This window comes from Protopterus annectens, chromosome 6.part0 (genome assembly GCF_019279795.1).
Source record: "Protopterus annectens isolate FY-2018-M chromosome 6.part0, PAN1.0, whole genome shotgun sequence".
NCBI classification, from domain to species: domain Eukaryota; kingdom Metazoa; phylum Chordata; order Ceratodontiformes; family Protopteridae; genus Protopterus; species Protopterus annectens.
Window position 1 is genome coordinate 1,319,151,762 of NC_056737.1, and position 15,408 is coordinate 1,319,167,169.

General features: G+C 40.4%; 1 protein-coding gene across 1 annotated transcript in view; it reads right to left on the reverse strand.

Moving 5' to 3' along the window:
* Nucleotides 1-15,408, reverse strand: part of NMI (N-myc and STAT interactor) — a 579,174-nt gene that overhangs the window by 562,005 nt on the left and 1,761 nt on the right. The window contains exon 2 of the mRNA XM_044074881.1: nucleotides 4,718-4,775. Coding sequence (XP_043930816.1) covers nucleotides 4,718-4,775 — 58 coding nt within the window. The remainder of the gene's footprint in view (nucleotides 1-4,717; nucleotides 4,776-15,408) is intronic.

The following is a 15,408-nucleotide window of genomic DNA, read 5'->3' on the forward strand; positions in this document are numbered from 1 at the left end:
AAATGATGGAAAAAACATGGCTGCTGCTGATAATGATGATGATGATGATTTCGCAATCAGTGCTTAATTGGTTTGAATGCAATAGAAACAATGATTCATTTAAATAAAACAAAATCATGTCATGCTATCTAAAAATATCATTGGTTACTTCAAATTCATCTGACTTAATTTCATAATGGGCTTTATACTATCTAACCCAATCATTTAGTCTATTTATCCTACCATATACTGCATTCTCTGCATTATTACTTATATCGCCCTCCTTACATTTACACAGAAAATTTATAACATAGTAAATTTAAAATAATGATAATTGCCACTGAAATGCATACGCTTATAAAGGGCTATTAACTTTTGTCTGGATTTCTGACACATGATCGCAAATCCTGTCTCTTAATTTCCTATTTCATTTTCCCACATAAAACGCTGAACATTTCATGCATCTAGCTATGTGAACTATATTTTTAGTTTCACAGGTTGCATATACAGAAAAATAAGTAATGTAAGCCAGTGTTAGGTCATTCTGAATTTATCTGATTTACACTTTGGGTATCTAGTACTATTACAATTGTGTAAAGTGGTTCATCCAGGAATAAAAGGACCTGAAGAGTCTAGATGCTTTGTCCTGCTGAACAGGCACATAAGAATATACTTGATCAAGAAAACCACATAAAGCTTCCCCGTCTTCTTTATCATTCCTATTAGACCTGTACTCATTTTCAAGGTAAATTCCATCATCTGATGACTTCAAAGGTCTCTCTCTGAGTGGTGTGTTATTTACTTATCATAAAGATAGAGCTTGACGATCCATGTCCATCCGCGCCAATCTCCAAGACTAGCTGCAAGAGGAACTAGCCAGCCTGGCATCTTTAAGACTTTCCCCTGGCTCCAACTCCTCTTCCAACTCCCATAATGCTTTGTGGCTTCTTGTTTCCTCAAATCATGGACATCCTGAAGCAATAAGCAAATCAAAACTAATATCATTATCATACGTATCACAGTTCACTCACTACTTCTTCAGATGTTCCTCAAGTGATACCTCCATGTCCCCTTCAACCAGGTATGGTTGTACGTGGAAGGGTATGTTGAAGAGGAGAGATGAGAATCATGAAGATCAAATGCTATGGTAAGTATACAAGTTTTATATCTTACATGATCCATTCAGTCTACTACAACATCTACAACAGAGTCCCCAGCTCATTTTCTTGGGTTGCATCATGACAGAATATGTTTTAAAAGAAGACTGTTATAAAAGAAGGCCTAAAGGCAGATCCAGACTTAGAGATCACATCCTGCTTATAGTGTATTTTGAATGCATTAAGAGAAGTTCATGTTGCAGCAACGTAAATATCATCAACTGAAACATTTTTGAAAAATGTCTGAAAAGTAGCCACTGCTCTAGCAGAATGTCCTCTTGGTTTTCCAGGTAAATCTTCCTTATGTCTCACTTGACAAAAAGCAAAATAGTCAGAGATCTACTTAAAGAGAAAGACTTGAGATACTTTTCCACTCAGTTTATTAGCACCACAGGTGACAAACAGATGATCTTTTCTAACGTCTTTAATTTTGTCTAAATGAAAGTGCCAAGGTATGTGTATCTTCTGGATACGAATTTCCTTATCAAATTGTACTATACGATGTCCTCCCATGCATGAAAGTAGAGGGAACCATGACCCTCAACTGCCTCCAGAATGGAACAGTCAGGGAAGGCCTCATAGATGCTACTGCAGGCTCCTGGATGGAGGACTGCAAATCCACTAATTCTGTTGATCACCTGTAGCTCTCTGTATGCCATTATACCCACATACCATTTGAAGTTCTGCTTTTGATTCTTCTTAAACAGCAAATTCCTAGCCCTCATTTGATTATGCGAGAATGCCTTTGCTGAATGAAGATCTTGACACTAACATACATGAGTGTCTTACTTTCTAGCTTAGTTTTCTGGTTTAGCATAATGGATTCCTTAACAAGTGGATGGACCCAACAGACTCATTTCAGTGTTCTTCATTTGAGGGTTGCTGCCACTCCTATGAAGTCATCCAATGTGATTTTACTTCAAGATTCCCAATCCATGGGAGGCTAGAGGATCCTGTCATGTCTTTTTGACATAGATGTTACTACATCTGGCCCTTGCCACACCTTCATCACTGCGTGCACATACCTCTCAACTGTACAGATTTTCAAAGAATGTCCAGACTTTTGCCTCACATTTTTGGTCTGTTCCTCATAAAAATTATGTTTTTTTTGACAAATTGCTGGGTCGATCTAAGGATTAATGTCACTAAATAATGACATACATTTGGGTTTCAGACTTTATATCCTTCAGAAAATGCAAGCTAAAACACATCATTTTATTCTAGCAACTTCCTAAGTCTGTGAGAGGATTATTTAAAATGTGTCTCCATTTTTGGGCCTTTGTCCCCCCATTATGCCAGGCTTTGTCCAGATTTCCTCCTCTAAGAGGTTGAGAGGTATGGACATGCATGACCACCTCTTTGGCAAGGGGGGACTCACCAAGAGTTAAGCAGAGTGGAGAAGAAAATCATTAAGAAGAGCTTAGGTCTGTGTCTCAGATGCAAGCTGATTACCAGCAAAAGAGATACAGACAGGCAAGAAGGCAGATACCATAATGGGATTAGGGTGAGAAGTTACAGCTTGGGAACATCATAAAAGTACCAATCTGACTACTAATTCACAGCAAAAGAGATACAGAGAGACAAGAAGGTATAAAGCATTATTTGGAAGAGAATGGACAATGGGAGGAACAGTTTGTCTTGAATTCTGTATACAAAGACAAAATATTATTATACAATCGGTTCCTAGATGATGTCCTGATTTTGTGGAAGGGGAATGAACAAGAAGCAAAGAATTTTGTTGATTATTTGAACACAACAACTAAGTTTTTTTAGATTTACTAGTAAGTGGAGTGACAAGCAAATAGATTTTTTGGATATAACTCTTGTAAAGGGAGTAGATGGTATAACAAGTAAAATATATCAGAAAGAAACACACAGTAATTCACTATTGCATTACAGTAGTTGTCACCCTTTGCATCAACGTAGGGGTATTGTAAAGGGGCAAACGGTAAGGTTGTCTAGAATTATAAATGACAACAAAATCTTGGAAGAAGAATTATATATCCTGATTGGGATGTTTTTGGAAAGAGGTTATCCCCTGAAATTGTTGATGAAAACACGTAAAGAAGTTCTAAATAAAAGGAATACTTCATTTTTTACTATTTTAGGGTTTAAAAATATTAATACTGCGACAATACCTAAACAACAAGATGCAGTTAATTCTAGGGCTTTAGTATTAACTTAAAACATTCAAGTAAAAGAAATAGAGGAAGTTGTTCGTACAGCATGGAATTTTTGTTTCAGTGGGGAACTAAAAAATCTACTGGGGGCTTTCCCTAGAATAGTTTATTCAAGGGAAAGGAATACAAAATAATTTTTGGAACAGCACAATACCAAAAACAGTGTCTCTAAGATGAGTAGATGTTGTACTTGTAGGATGTATCCCTTAGGGAATAAAATACTAACTGAGAGGCAGCCAAGGGCATTATCTCATCCTAGCCAGACCATGGTATAAACTGGCCACTGGTAAATAGGATTTCTCAAGAACAGGACCATCAGCTGAGGTCAAAGGCAATAAAATAACAGGTGCATTTTAGAAATCACTCAATGACTTCTGTTTCCGAGAAGCTAGGTGCAAATATTTCTGTGATACTGGTTAAACCATGACTATAACCAAATTTAACTAATGTAATTTATGCACGTTATAACCAAATGTACAGTTGCAGCACATGATTATTCTGTCTCCTACTTGTACATGTTGTAAGTACGGTAAATATACTCTAATGTGTACTAATCTCAGAAGACACCACACTAAATTTTATTCAAATTGAGTCTTGACAACTTGTAAGTCCTTTCTACAAACATAAGGGAACACCTGTACAGTTTTAAGCATACAGTAATCTTCCTTTTTTTTTTCAATTATGGACTACATTTTTCTATTTATTATTACTGCATGCTTCATTATTAACTTTGTACCTTTCGAACACAGGTCGTGACTGATAAAGATCTCTGGATCAGCTCACCCATCCAGAAATCACATTCATGAGTAAATCCATGCAACACCCACATGTGAGTTATCTATTATAAGAGAATGAAACGGGACACATAAAGCCCAGAAAAATGTTGCTGGATTACCCTTCCAAAGATGGTAAATCAGTGATAGCAATGGTAGACATTTTAAAATATGTGGCTTGCAAGATGTAGCACTCTAGAAAATGTTTCATTACTTGTACCTACACATATTCTGTTTCTGAAAGTAATGCTAACGAACAAAATATTTTAATAATTTAAATATAATTATTTTAAACATAGCGTACAGAAAGATGAACCATGACAAAAATAAGAAATGCAATCAGCTTCTGAAGAAAAAGCTTGTATTTGTTTAATGCTGCTGTTCATTTATATCAAGACAAATCATTCATCACGGAACTCTACTTGCCCATTACTGTAGCCGACTCCAATGTGACACACTGAATCATTATGCCAAAGTTAGCAAAGTAGTCAGCAACAATTAAGCATGGCATTATTATTCAATAAGCATGCTCAGCCCTAAACATATAAACACAAAAACAGATGGAATATACCTGAAAACAAGGTAAGACAACAAAATGAACCAATGAATCAGTTTTAACTTTGCTTACCGAACTGCCATTTAGCACTAATGGGTTAGGATCATCAAATGTTTCAGAGACATGAAACCTGTAAAAGAAAACATTTTGGTTACACAACATTTGAGTAAAATTGTTATTGCATCACACAGTCCTCATTAATTTTACGGCAAAAGACAAAATTTAAGCAAGCATATGCAGCCTGGAGTGAACAAAATGAAAAGCTGAACCTTGACTTTACTTCAATTAGCCTGTGACTGTCTTAGCACAGTCTGCTCTCTAAGGTAACTTTCTCATCCATCGTAACAATAGTTTTTGGTGCTTTACCCACTTTTACACTAGGTTTTCTAGTTTCTGGGAAGGTGTAGTATGCCTTCACAGCTGCTTCAGTTTTCCATGAAAGGTACACTACATACTCTTTTTACAGTGTTGTTTTTGTCTGGGGACTAAAAGAGCATAACTTCTGTTTATCCATTCTTTTTATGAATCAAGACTGTAAACAATGTAAATATTCCTAATGTGTTTTTCTGTGTGAGTGTGTGTCTGTGTGTACACACACACACACACACACACACACACACACATAAAAACAAACACACATTTATAAAAAATGAATCTATATGTATATATATATATATATATATATATATATATATATACATATAAATATATATATAATATATATATATATATATAAAAGCACGCATTCAGGGTCACTCTACAAGTACAAATATGACTCATTGTCAATGTTGGTGCAAATGACCTGAGATGTATCTCCTTGGACTACATGGAAAGAGACATGGAGGAGCTGTCCGATCTTGTAGCCCAGGCAGGTATGACCCTAGCCCCGAGTAGCATCCTGCCATCACCCAGAATGATACTACAGTACAAGGACAAAATGACTGACTTCGACAATTGGCTAAGCTTCTGGTGTCATTCTAAGGGAATCCAGTATCTGTCTGCCTGGGATGACATGATCGACAGACCACGATGCTTTGCCAGAGATGGCCTGCACCTGTCACCCTTGGGATTCTGGATACTGGCTAAGGCTCTTGCCACCCCTATAGTGCCTTTTTACGCAAGGTTCAAATGACAAATTCACCACCGTAACAGGTACAAGCAAGCAAAATCTGAGGGTAATGCTACTCAGTGCTAGAAATCTAAACCTCAAAATGCACTCACTCGAGGCACTCCTTAAAATGGAGAATATCGACATTGGTGCAGTGACAGAGACCTGGTTCAAGGCTCCAGAGAGCACCCCTGCTTTACCAGGCTATAATTCATACCACACCTTTCAGCCACCTAACCTGGACCGAAACACTAGAGGTGGAGGCGTGTCCATATTCATTAAAGATATCCACACCTCCAGGCTAGTTGCTCAGCATAATGCATCCAACCGCAATCCAAACTGTAGCTTGCTACTGATCCCCCACAATGCCCCAGGATTCCCACTCTTCATTTCTTGATACACCGGAAAATATTAGGGTACAACCTAACACCCTAATAATTGGCGATTTCAACTACCCCATCATTAACTGGGAAAACTACTCATATACCAACTCTTTTGCTCAACGCTTTCTGGAATTCATAAGTTCCAATGCCTTGGATCAACTTATCCACACCCCCTCCAGGGGTGTGAATATCCTAGACCTGGTCATTACCAACATGGGCAACCAGTGTTCCACACCAGAGGTCAATTCCTCATTGGTCAGATCCGACCACAAGCTAATCACCCTAGACATACACATCCCGCCCCCCCCATCCCCCATTAGGGAAACCACTGTAAAAAATTTCTCCAAAGCCAACTTCACGCTTCTTAAGACAGAAGTGGCAAACTTCACGACACCCATGCAGACAGACAATAAAGGTGCAACTGCTGAATCCTACACAAATTCACTTTATAAGCACTTACACGAGTGCATGGATAGTGCAATCCCTAACAGAACCAAGATGCTATCCTGCAAATAAAAGGAAGCCAATCTGGTGGTCCCCTACCATAAACAAACTCTACAACAGAAGAAAGAAACTGTTGCAAAAAAGAGTAAAATTCCACGATTGGAGGAACTCCCTGGTCAGCCTCAGTAAGAAGCTGAGATCCCTCATAAAATTCTCCAAAGCAAGTTATGAAAACAAAATTGTCACTGATTCTAAAGACAACCACAAAGCATTCTATAGCTATGTCAAAAATCTCAATGGCAACACTCAGATCGGCTTTGAGTTACAGCACAATGGCACTAAATATACAGAACCAAATGATATTGCCAACATCCTGGCAGATAGGTTCAGTGCTAACTTTACCCCCCTCTCACCCCTTAAAGGGCCCATTTCTATACCGGAAGAATGCAACGTTCTTGTAATCACGGCTGCACAGGTAAAAACCACACTCTCCAAAGTCAAGAACACAGCTTCCATGGGACCTGACAACATCCCAGACTGCTTTCTACATGACTACAGAATGAACTGGCACCCCACCTAAGTACCATGTTCAATCATAGCCTCACCTGAGGCTTTGTGCCCACTGAATGACACACACCGAATGTTATCCCACTCCACATAGGGGGAGCCACCACGGACCCTGGGAACTACTGCCCCATTAGCCTGAAGAGCCTTGTCTGCAAGGCTATAGAATGTATCATCATGGAACTTAAAAACAATGACATTAGTAATCTCCAAACTCTGAACCCCACCCAGTTCGGGTTTGTAAAAGGCAGATCATGTCTCCTAAATCTGAAAGACTTCTTTGAAGTGGTCACCAAAGTCGTAGATGAGGGTAAGGTGGTTCACACAGCCTATCTAGATCTCACCAAGGCTTTCGTCACCATCCCCCACTCTGGAATTACAGATAAACTCACTAAGCTAAGTATAAATCCCTATGTCACAAGATGGTTTGCTAACTGACTCACTGACAGAACCCACACTGGGAAAGTAGCAGACTCCAAATCCGACTTCAGACCAGTGACAAGTGGAGTACCACAGGGTTCAGTCCTGGGTCCTCTCCTGTTTGGTATCAACTTCTCTGAAGTACAGGCTAAAAAGGTCTTTGGCTAACAAAATTCACAGATGACTGCAAACTAGGAGCCATAATCGAAACGCCTAACGATGTGGACATCCTACAAAAGTGCCTCACTGAGACAGATGCCTGGTGTCAAAGCCATTGCCTCAAGTTCAATGCCAAAAAGTGCACTGTCATCCCTTTTGGTAAAAACCTCTGTACCCATGAATTACCACATAGGTGGTAGTCTACTTACCACCGAAAGTGTGACAAGAGACATTGGGACACAGGTGGACAGTAGTCTCTCTTTTGATAATCACATCGCCACAGTAGCCAGGAAATCCTTCTACGTGGCACACCTCATCACAAAAGGTTTCTCATCCAGGAAAAAAGAGGTCACTGTTCCCCTCTAGTCATCACTTATTAGATACATTATAGAATACACTGCCCCTTTTGGTATGTACCTCACAAAACATCTACAACAACTGTAAAGGCCACAGAAATACCTCACAAAGAGGATTACCAGCCTCAAACAGATGCCCTACACAGACCGTCAGAAAAAACTCCAGCTTTACTCCATCGCATATCGCCTACTCAGAGGCGCTCTCTGCCTAACATACAAAGCTATGTCAAACCCAGAGCTGTTGGACATGCTCCACTTAAAGAAATCCCAGTCCCTACGAGCTATATGCTCTAGAGATCTAAACCTTGTCACCACAATAAACAGAACATGCTGGAAGGATAGATTCCTGTCCCAGAGACTTCCCATACTCTGGAACAAACTACCTGTCTATATCAAACAAAGCTCCTCATTAGCACTCTTCAAGAAAAATCTTGATGATTGGATGGGAGATAGGAAATTCCCCCCAGGGGATAACTTCTGTGGTTCTGCTCAACAGGGGCACAGGAAAATAATTTTCTTGGGTGGTGAAAGCCAGGGTACCTTTTTGGCTAGGCTTATATAGGCCCTAGGGCCTATAGCCTAGTACCTACCTATGAACCTATATACATATATATATATATATATATATATATATTTATGTATATAGATATACATAAATATACATAAATATATATATATATATATATATTTATATATATATATATATATATATATATATATATATATATGGCTTTCCTGCAAAAGGATGAGTGTGTCTTCAGTAGACAGCTGTTTAATCAACTGTTTATGACTGACTAAGCAGCTGGTTGACAACAGCCCAAGATTACATAATTCCCTGAGTTGGGGAATATGACCTTATCCCATTTTTATGCAATCTTGGAGTAAGTATATATAATTAGCAGGAGGTATAGGGGATGCAGCCCTAAGCATGGGGGATGCAGTGGGGCTCAACACCCTGTACATGTGCTGTGGTTGTTTCTCTGCATATCTGTAGTATCATATCAAGATCAGCATTTTTGAAGTTTTAAGTCGACATTCTGCATGTCAACATTTAGTGTATATGACCTTTGGTACTACACCTATATACATATGTTGATCTTACATAGTCAAAACATTAAATACTGGTGTTCTGTTGCTTAGACTAATTTATATATATATTTATATATATATATATATATATATATATATATCTCTACATTTATACATATACATCCGTTCACAACCCCTATTTCCCATTTTTGCACATGGGATCATGATGTCACTGCATACATATTTATTTACACACACACACACACACACACACACACACACACACACACACACACACGTATGCATATACACACACTTACGTAAAAATAAATATACAAATATATATATATATATATATATATATGTCTATATATATATATATATATATATACACACACACACACACACACACACACACACACACACACATATGTGGTTACCATTCAGATAGTCGAACTTTTAAAAGCTTGACTTTCTTATGGCGGAGACCATATGATCGAGCTTTTAAAAGCTCGACCGGTCTGAATGGAGATCTCCATACAGAGCGGAATGGAAAGATTTCCCATTTCCGCAATGTAGTGCGATCTCGGAGTTGGTATAATTAAGTAGCGGGGGGGGCAGCCCCCCATGTGGAGGGTGCAGGGGGAGGCTTTCCCCCCTGCTAGACACATTTAATTTTTCTTTTTTGTATGTTGTATTTTTTTTTTAAATGATTGATGTTTCAAATGTTCGATCATATGGTCTCAGTCGATCATTTGAGATTTCGATCATGTAAAGTAAACCCATATAAATATATATATATACATATATATATATATATATATATTTAAACAAATGTGTTTTTAACTGTGTTATTTATATGTGCTGAGAGGAAGTGATGTCAGTAATTTTAGCAGACCATGTAATTGTAACAGGAAGTATTTGCTGACAGAAAGGGATGTCAGTAGTTTTGATAGACCATGTGATTATAAAACAAATACTTAAGTTCAGTATTAAGTGGAATTTGTTCTCATGAAATTCTCATATTAAACTGAATGAAAGCAGTAAACATTATCAGCTAGCTGTTGATCTTTTTTTTAGAGTTACATAGTATGTGTATGTACATATGTATCTCTATATGTAAATATACATATGTGTGTGCATATATATACATATATATGTACATATATATATATGTACATATATATATATATATATATATATATATATATATACACATATACACACACACACACACACACACACACAACAGTGGATATAAAAAGTGTACACACCCCTGTTAAAATGCCAGGTGTTTGTGATATAAAGAAATGAGACCACAATAAATCATTTCAAAACTTTTCCCACCGTTAATGTGACCTATAACCTTTACAATTCAACTGAAAAACAAATCTGTTAGGGGAAAAAAATATAAAAAATAGAAAACGTACAATAAGCTGGTTGCATAAGTGTGCACACCCATAAACTAATACTTTGTTAAAGCACTACACCCTCACAAACTCCCCTTGAGTACCTTGTTCCCCATTTGCCCTTTTTTCAATTATAAAGGAATTCTCAATACTATTCTAGCATGTCCAAAGGTCCGTTGTCAATCTCCTCTCCGGTCCAGCTGGTGAATCTGGGAATCTTGAGGCAATGTTACAACTGCCTCATGTACACAGACAACCCTCTCCTCCTCCCAACAAATTCCCAACAAATTCCAACACATGTGAGAGATGCAACCATACAGCCAAACTGGAGGCTAAGCTCTCTCAACTCAGTACTGGCGTAACCAATCAAGAAGGAAACCACACTCACTACAATTCCAGTCTCACATAGGCCTACCACGACAGCAAACCAAACACATAAACACACAAAAACATACTCGGAGGCTCTAAATAAAAAATTTGCCTAAGCAGCAGAGACCTCCAAAGCAGACACCCAAGCAACCACTACCCCAAAACAAAACACGTGCAACACATAGCTCACAAAGCCAGTGTGCCGAACAGTCACAGCCCCTAAGGCTAAACAACACACCTGATACACTTGTAATAGGTGACTCTATCGTCAGGCACACTGATGTCCCGCTCAACAGGCTGAACAAGGAAAAGGTCACGGTGAGCTGCCTGTCGGGCGCTAGGATCCGCCACATAACACAAGCACTCAGGTCACTCCAAGACAAGTACAAATATGACTCAGTCATTGTCCATGCTGGTGTGAATGACCTGAGACGTACCTCCCTGGATTACATGAAAAGAGACATAGAGGAGCTCTCTGAGCATGTAGCCCAGGCCGGTATGACCCTGACCTTGAGTAGCATCTTACCCTCACCAAGAATGATGCCACAATATGAAGACAAGATGATCAATTTCAACAATTGGCTTAAGTATTGGTGTCATTCAAAGGGGATCCAATGCCTATCAGTCTGGGATGACATACTCGACAAGCCACGATGCTTCGCTAAGGACGGCTTGCACCTGTCACCCCTGGGCTTTCAGATATTGGCAAAGACTCTTGCTACCCCCATAGTGCCTTTTTTAGGCAAGGCTCAAAAGACAAACCCACCTCCATAGGTATCACAAGGGATAAGAAACTAAGAGTAATGCTACTCGACGCCAGAAGTCTAAACCTCAAGATGCATGCACTCTAAACTCTCCTTAGCATGGAGAACAGTAACAGAAACTGGTTCAAGGCTCCCGAGAGCACCCCAGCACTACCAGGTTATACCTCATACCATGCTTTTCGGCCCCAAAACTTGGACCGAACCACAAAAGGAGGGGGAGTATCAATATTTGTCAAAGATACCCACACCTCCAGGTTGGTGGCACAGCACGAAGCATCAGAGACTATCCATGTGCAACTAACAGTCGGTAAAACTGCCTTCCAGTTTATAGCCTGCTACAGACCATCCTCCCAAACCCAGGAACCCCACTCAGCCTTCCTGAGAACACTGGAAAATATGAAGGTCTCTCCAAACACCCCTATATTGGGCGACTTCAACTACCCACACATAGACTGGGAGCATTACTCTAGCTCCAATACCCTAGCCCAAAGGTTCCTAGAATTTATAAACTCAAATGCTATGGAACAACTTGTTACCACTCCTACAAGAGGGGAAAACATACTGGACCTGATCATCACCAACATGGGGACTCTATGCTCCAGACCAGAAGTGTATCCCTCACTGGTAAGATCAGACCATAAACTAATCTCACTGGATATTCACATCCTGACCCCACCCCCTGCCCAGAAAACCACAGTGAAAAACTTCTCTAAAGCAAATTTCACACTCCTCAAAACCGAGGTGGAATCCTTCAAAGCCCCCGGGCCTGTGGAAAATACGGCCCAGACCGCACAATCCTTTATAAACGCATTCTATGAACACCTTCAGGAATGCATGGATCATGCAATCCCAAATAAATCCAAGACCCAATCCTCCAAAGGCAGACGTCCTGTCTGGTGGACCCCAGCCATAAATCAACTATACACTTAGAAGGAGGAAGCTACTACATGATAGAGCAAAATCCCAAAAAGGGAAGGCATCTCTGATCAGTATTAGCAAAAAACTACGGGCACACATAAAATCATCTAAGGCCAGCTTCGAGAGAAAAATTGCACAGGACACTAAGGATAATCACAAGGCTTTCTTTAGTTATGTTAGGAACCTGGGTGGGAATTCCCAGATATGCTCAGAATTAGTCCAAAATGACAAAACATACACCGAACTCACAGACATTGCCAGCATCCTAGCTGACAGGTTCAGCGCAAACATCCCCCCCCCCCACCAAAAGGGCAAATATCTATCCCAGCAGAGTGCTGCCCCTCTGAAATCTCAGATGCTCAGGTAAGAGCCGCCCTCTCCAAAGCAAAAAGCACAGCATCAATGGGACCAGACGGTGTCCCGGGCTGCGTCCTACATGAACTCCAAGAAGAGCTAAACCCAAACATAAAACTACTGTTCAATCTCAGCCTTACTACAGGATATGTACCCAAAGAGTGGCGTACAGCAACAGTGGTCCCTCTCCACAAAGGTGGTGCCTCAACAGATCCTGGAAACTATCGCCCCATAAGCCTGACTAGATTGGTCTGCAAAGCTATGAAAAGGATCATCATGGACCTCATAAATAAAGATATTGGGGACCTACAGACACTGGATCCTACCCAGTTCGGCTTTGTTAAGGGCAGACCCTGCCTCTTAAACCTGGTTGATTTCTTTGAAACAGTCACCAAGGCCATTGACGAGGGGAAGGTGGTCCACACAGCCTACCTGGACCTCGCAAAAGCCTTCGATACAATACCCCACTCGGGAATTATAGATAAGCTCGCCAGCTTAAATATAAACCCCTATGTCACTAGATGGGTTGCAAACTGGCTCAAGGACAGAACCCACATGGTTATAATTGCTGGAGCCATGTCAGACTCCAAACCAGTTACAAGTGGCATCCCACAAGGCTCAGTCCTGGGACCTCTCTTGTTCGGTATATATTTCTCGGAGGTACAGGCCAACACGGAAGGACTGTGGCTGACCAAGTTCGCAGATGACTGCAAACTGGGCGCCATAATCGATTCTCCACCCGACACAAGCATCCTCCAAAAGGGCCTCATAGAAACAGACAACTGGTGCCAGAGCCATGGCCTCAAGCTAAACGCCAAAAAGTGTATAGACATCCCCTTTGGCAAAAACAAAGTGCCCACAAATTACCACATAGGTGGTAATCCACTAAGTACAGAAGAAGTAATTAGGGACCTGGGGACCCAAGTTGATAGCAATCTCTCATTTGACAAACATGTGGCCAAAGTGGTTAGAAAAACATTTTATATAGCCCACCTAATCATGAAGGGATTCACATCTAGATCAGGGGAGGTCATCGTGCCTCTTTACTCATCCCTCATCAGGCCCATAATTGAGTACAATGCCCCTTTTGGGATGTACCTTACCAGACACCTGCAGCAACTGGAAAGACCCCAAAAGTACCTCACCAAGAGGATCAAAGGGCTCAAACAGATGCCATATGCTGCCCGGTTAAAGAAACTCCAGCTCTACTCAGTGGCATACCGCCTGCTCAGAGGCGATCTGTGCCTGACGTATAAAGCCATGTCCAACCCGGAATTAATGGACATGCTGCACTTCAGAAAATCCAAATCCCATCAAGCTATGAGCTCGAGAGACTTGAACCTCAGCAATGAAATAAATAGGACATGCTGGAGGGACAGATTCATAACCCAGAGGCTCCCTTCACTCTGGAATAAAATCCCAGTCCAGGTTAGGCAGAGTCCCTCATTGACTCTCTTCAAGAGGAATCTTGATGAGTGGATGGGAGATCATAGGTTTACCCCGGGTATCACTTCTGTGTCACTGTTAGACAGAGGCACAGTATACTAACCTCGAAAAAGGGCATAGCAAAATTAATTTAAAATGGGTGGTGAAAGCCAAACACACTTTGGCTAGGCTTATAAATGCCTTAGGGCAGATAGCCTAGTATGAACCTATGAACCTATAATGTCTTCCACTTTCCATCACTGTCAGACATCAACATTGTACACAATAAGTAGCTGTCTTTGATAATCTTGGCTGGACTAATGCTGTAGCAACTGATCATCGTCACAGTGGTACAGTAATTGGCATTGCCAGCACGCAGCTTTGGTTGAGATCTTGACTGTGATTCCATGTGTAGAGTCTGCATGTTCTTGCTGTCTCTGTGAGTTTATCACAAAGACATGCCATAGGTCAACTGGTATTCACTAGTTTGCCAATAAGTGACCTTGCAATGTGAATTAATGGCTGAGTGAGTGAGTGAGTCAGTGAATGAGTGTGTGCGTGTGTGTGTGTGCGTGTGTGTGTGTGTGTGTGTGTGTGTATCTTCTGATAGACCTTTGTTGTCAGGGAATGTTTCAATATCTATTTGTGCATGTGAAAAAATAGTTTTGGCTGTGGACACACACAATATTGAGAAGCACATACACATCGCTTCCAGCTACCACTATAAGCATAAATTGCATCACTGAACAAATATACTTTCACAATTTCTGGTGGGGGGCACCATGCACCCAAACCCCTGGCTATATAAGGATATCTTGATGCAGGCTTACTAGGATGACCCCATTATCAACCTCTCCTGTGGCTACATCTAGACTAAAACTGGCCCTGATCAGTAGTGTACGGTGTATATTAAATCAATCTAGCTTGTGTGTGGGGGCTGGGGACAGTGCAATCATTATTTATTTAACTTTCTTCATAATCAACCGTCAGAGGTGTGTACTGAAGGTACATTCTACACAACTATATTCCGAGTCGGTCATTATGATCCAATGACCCAAAAC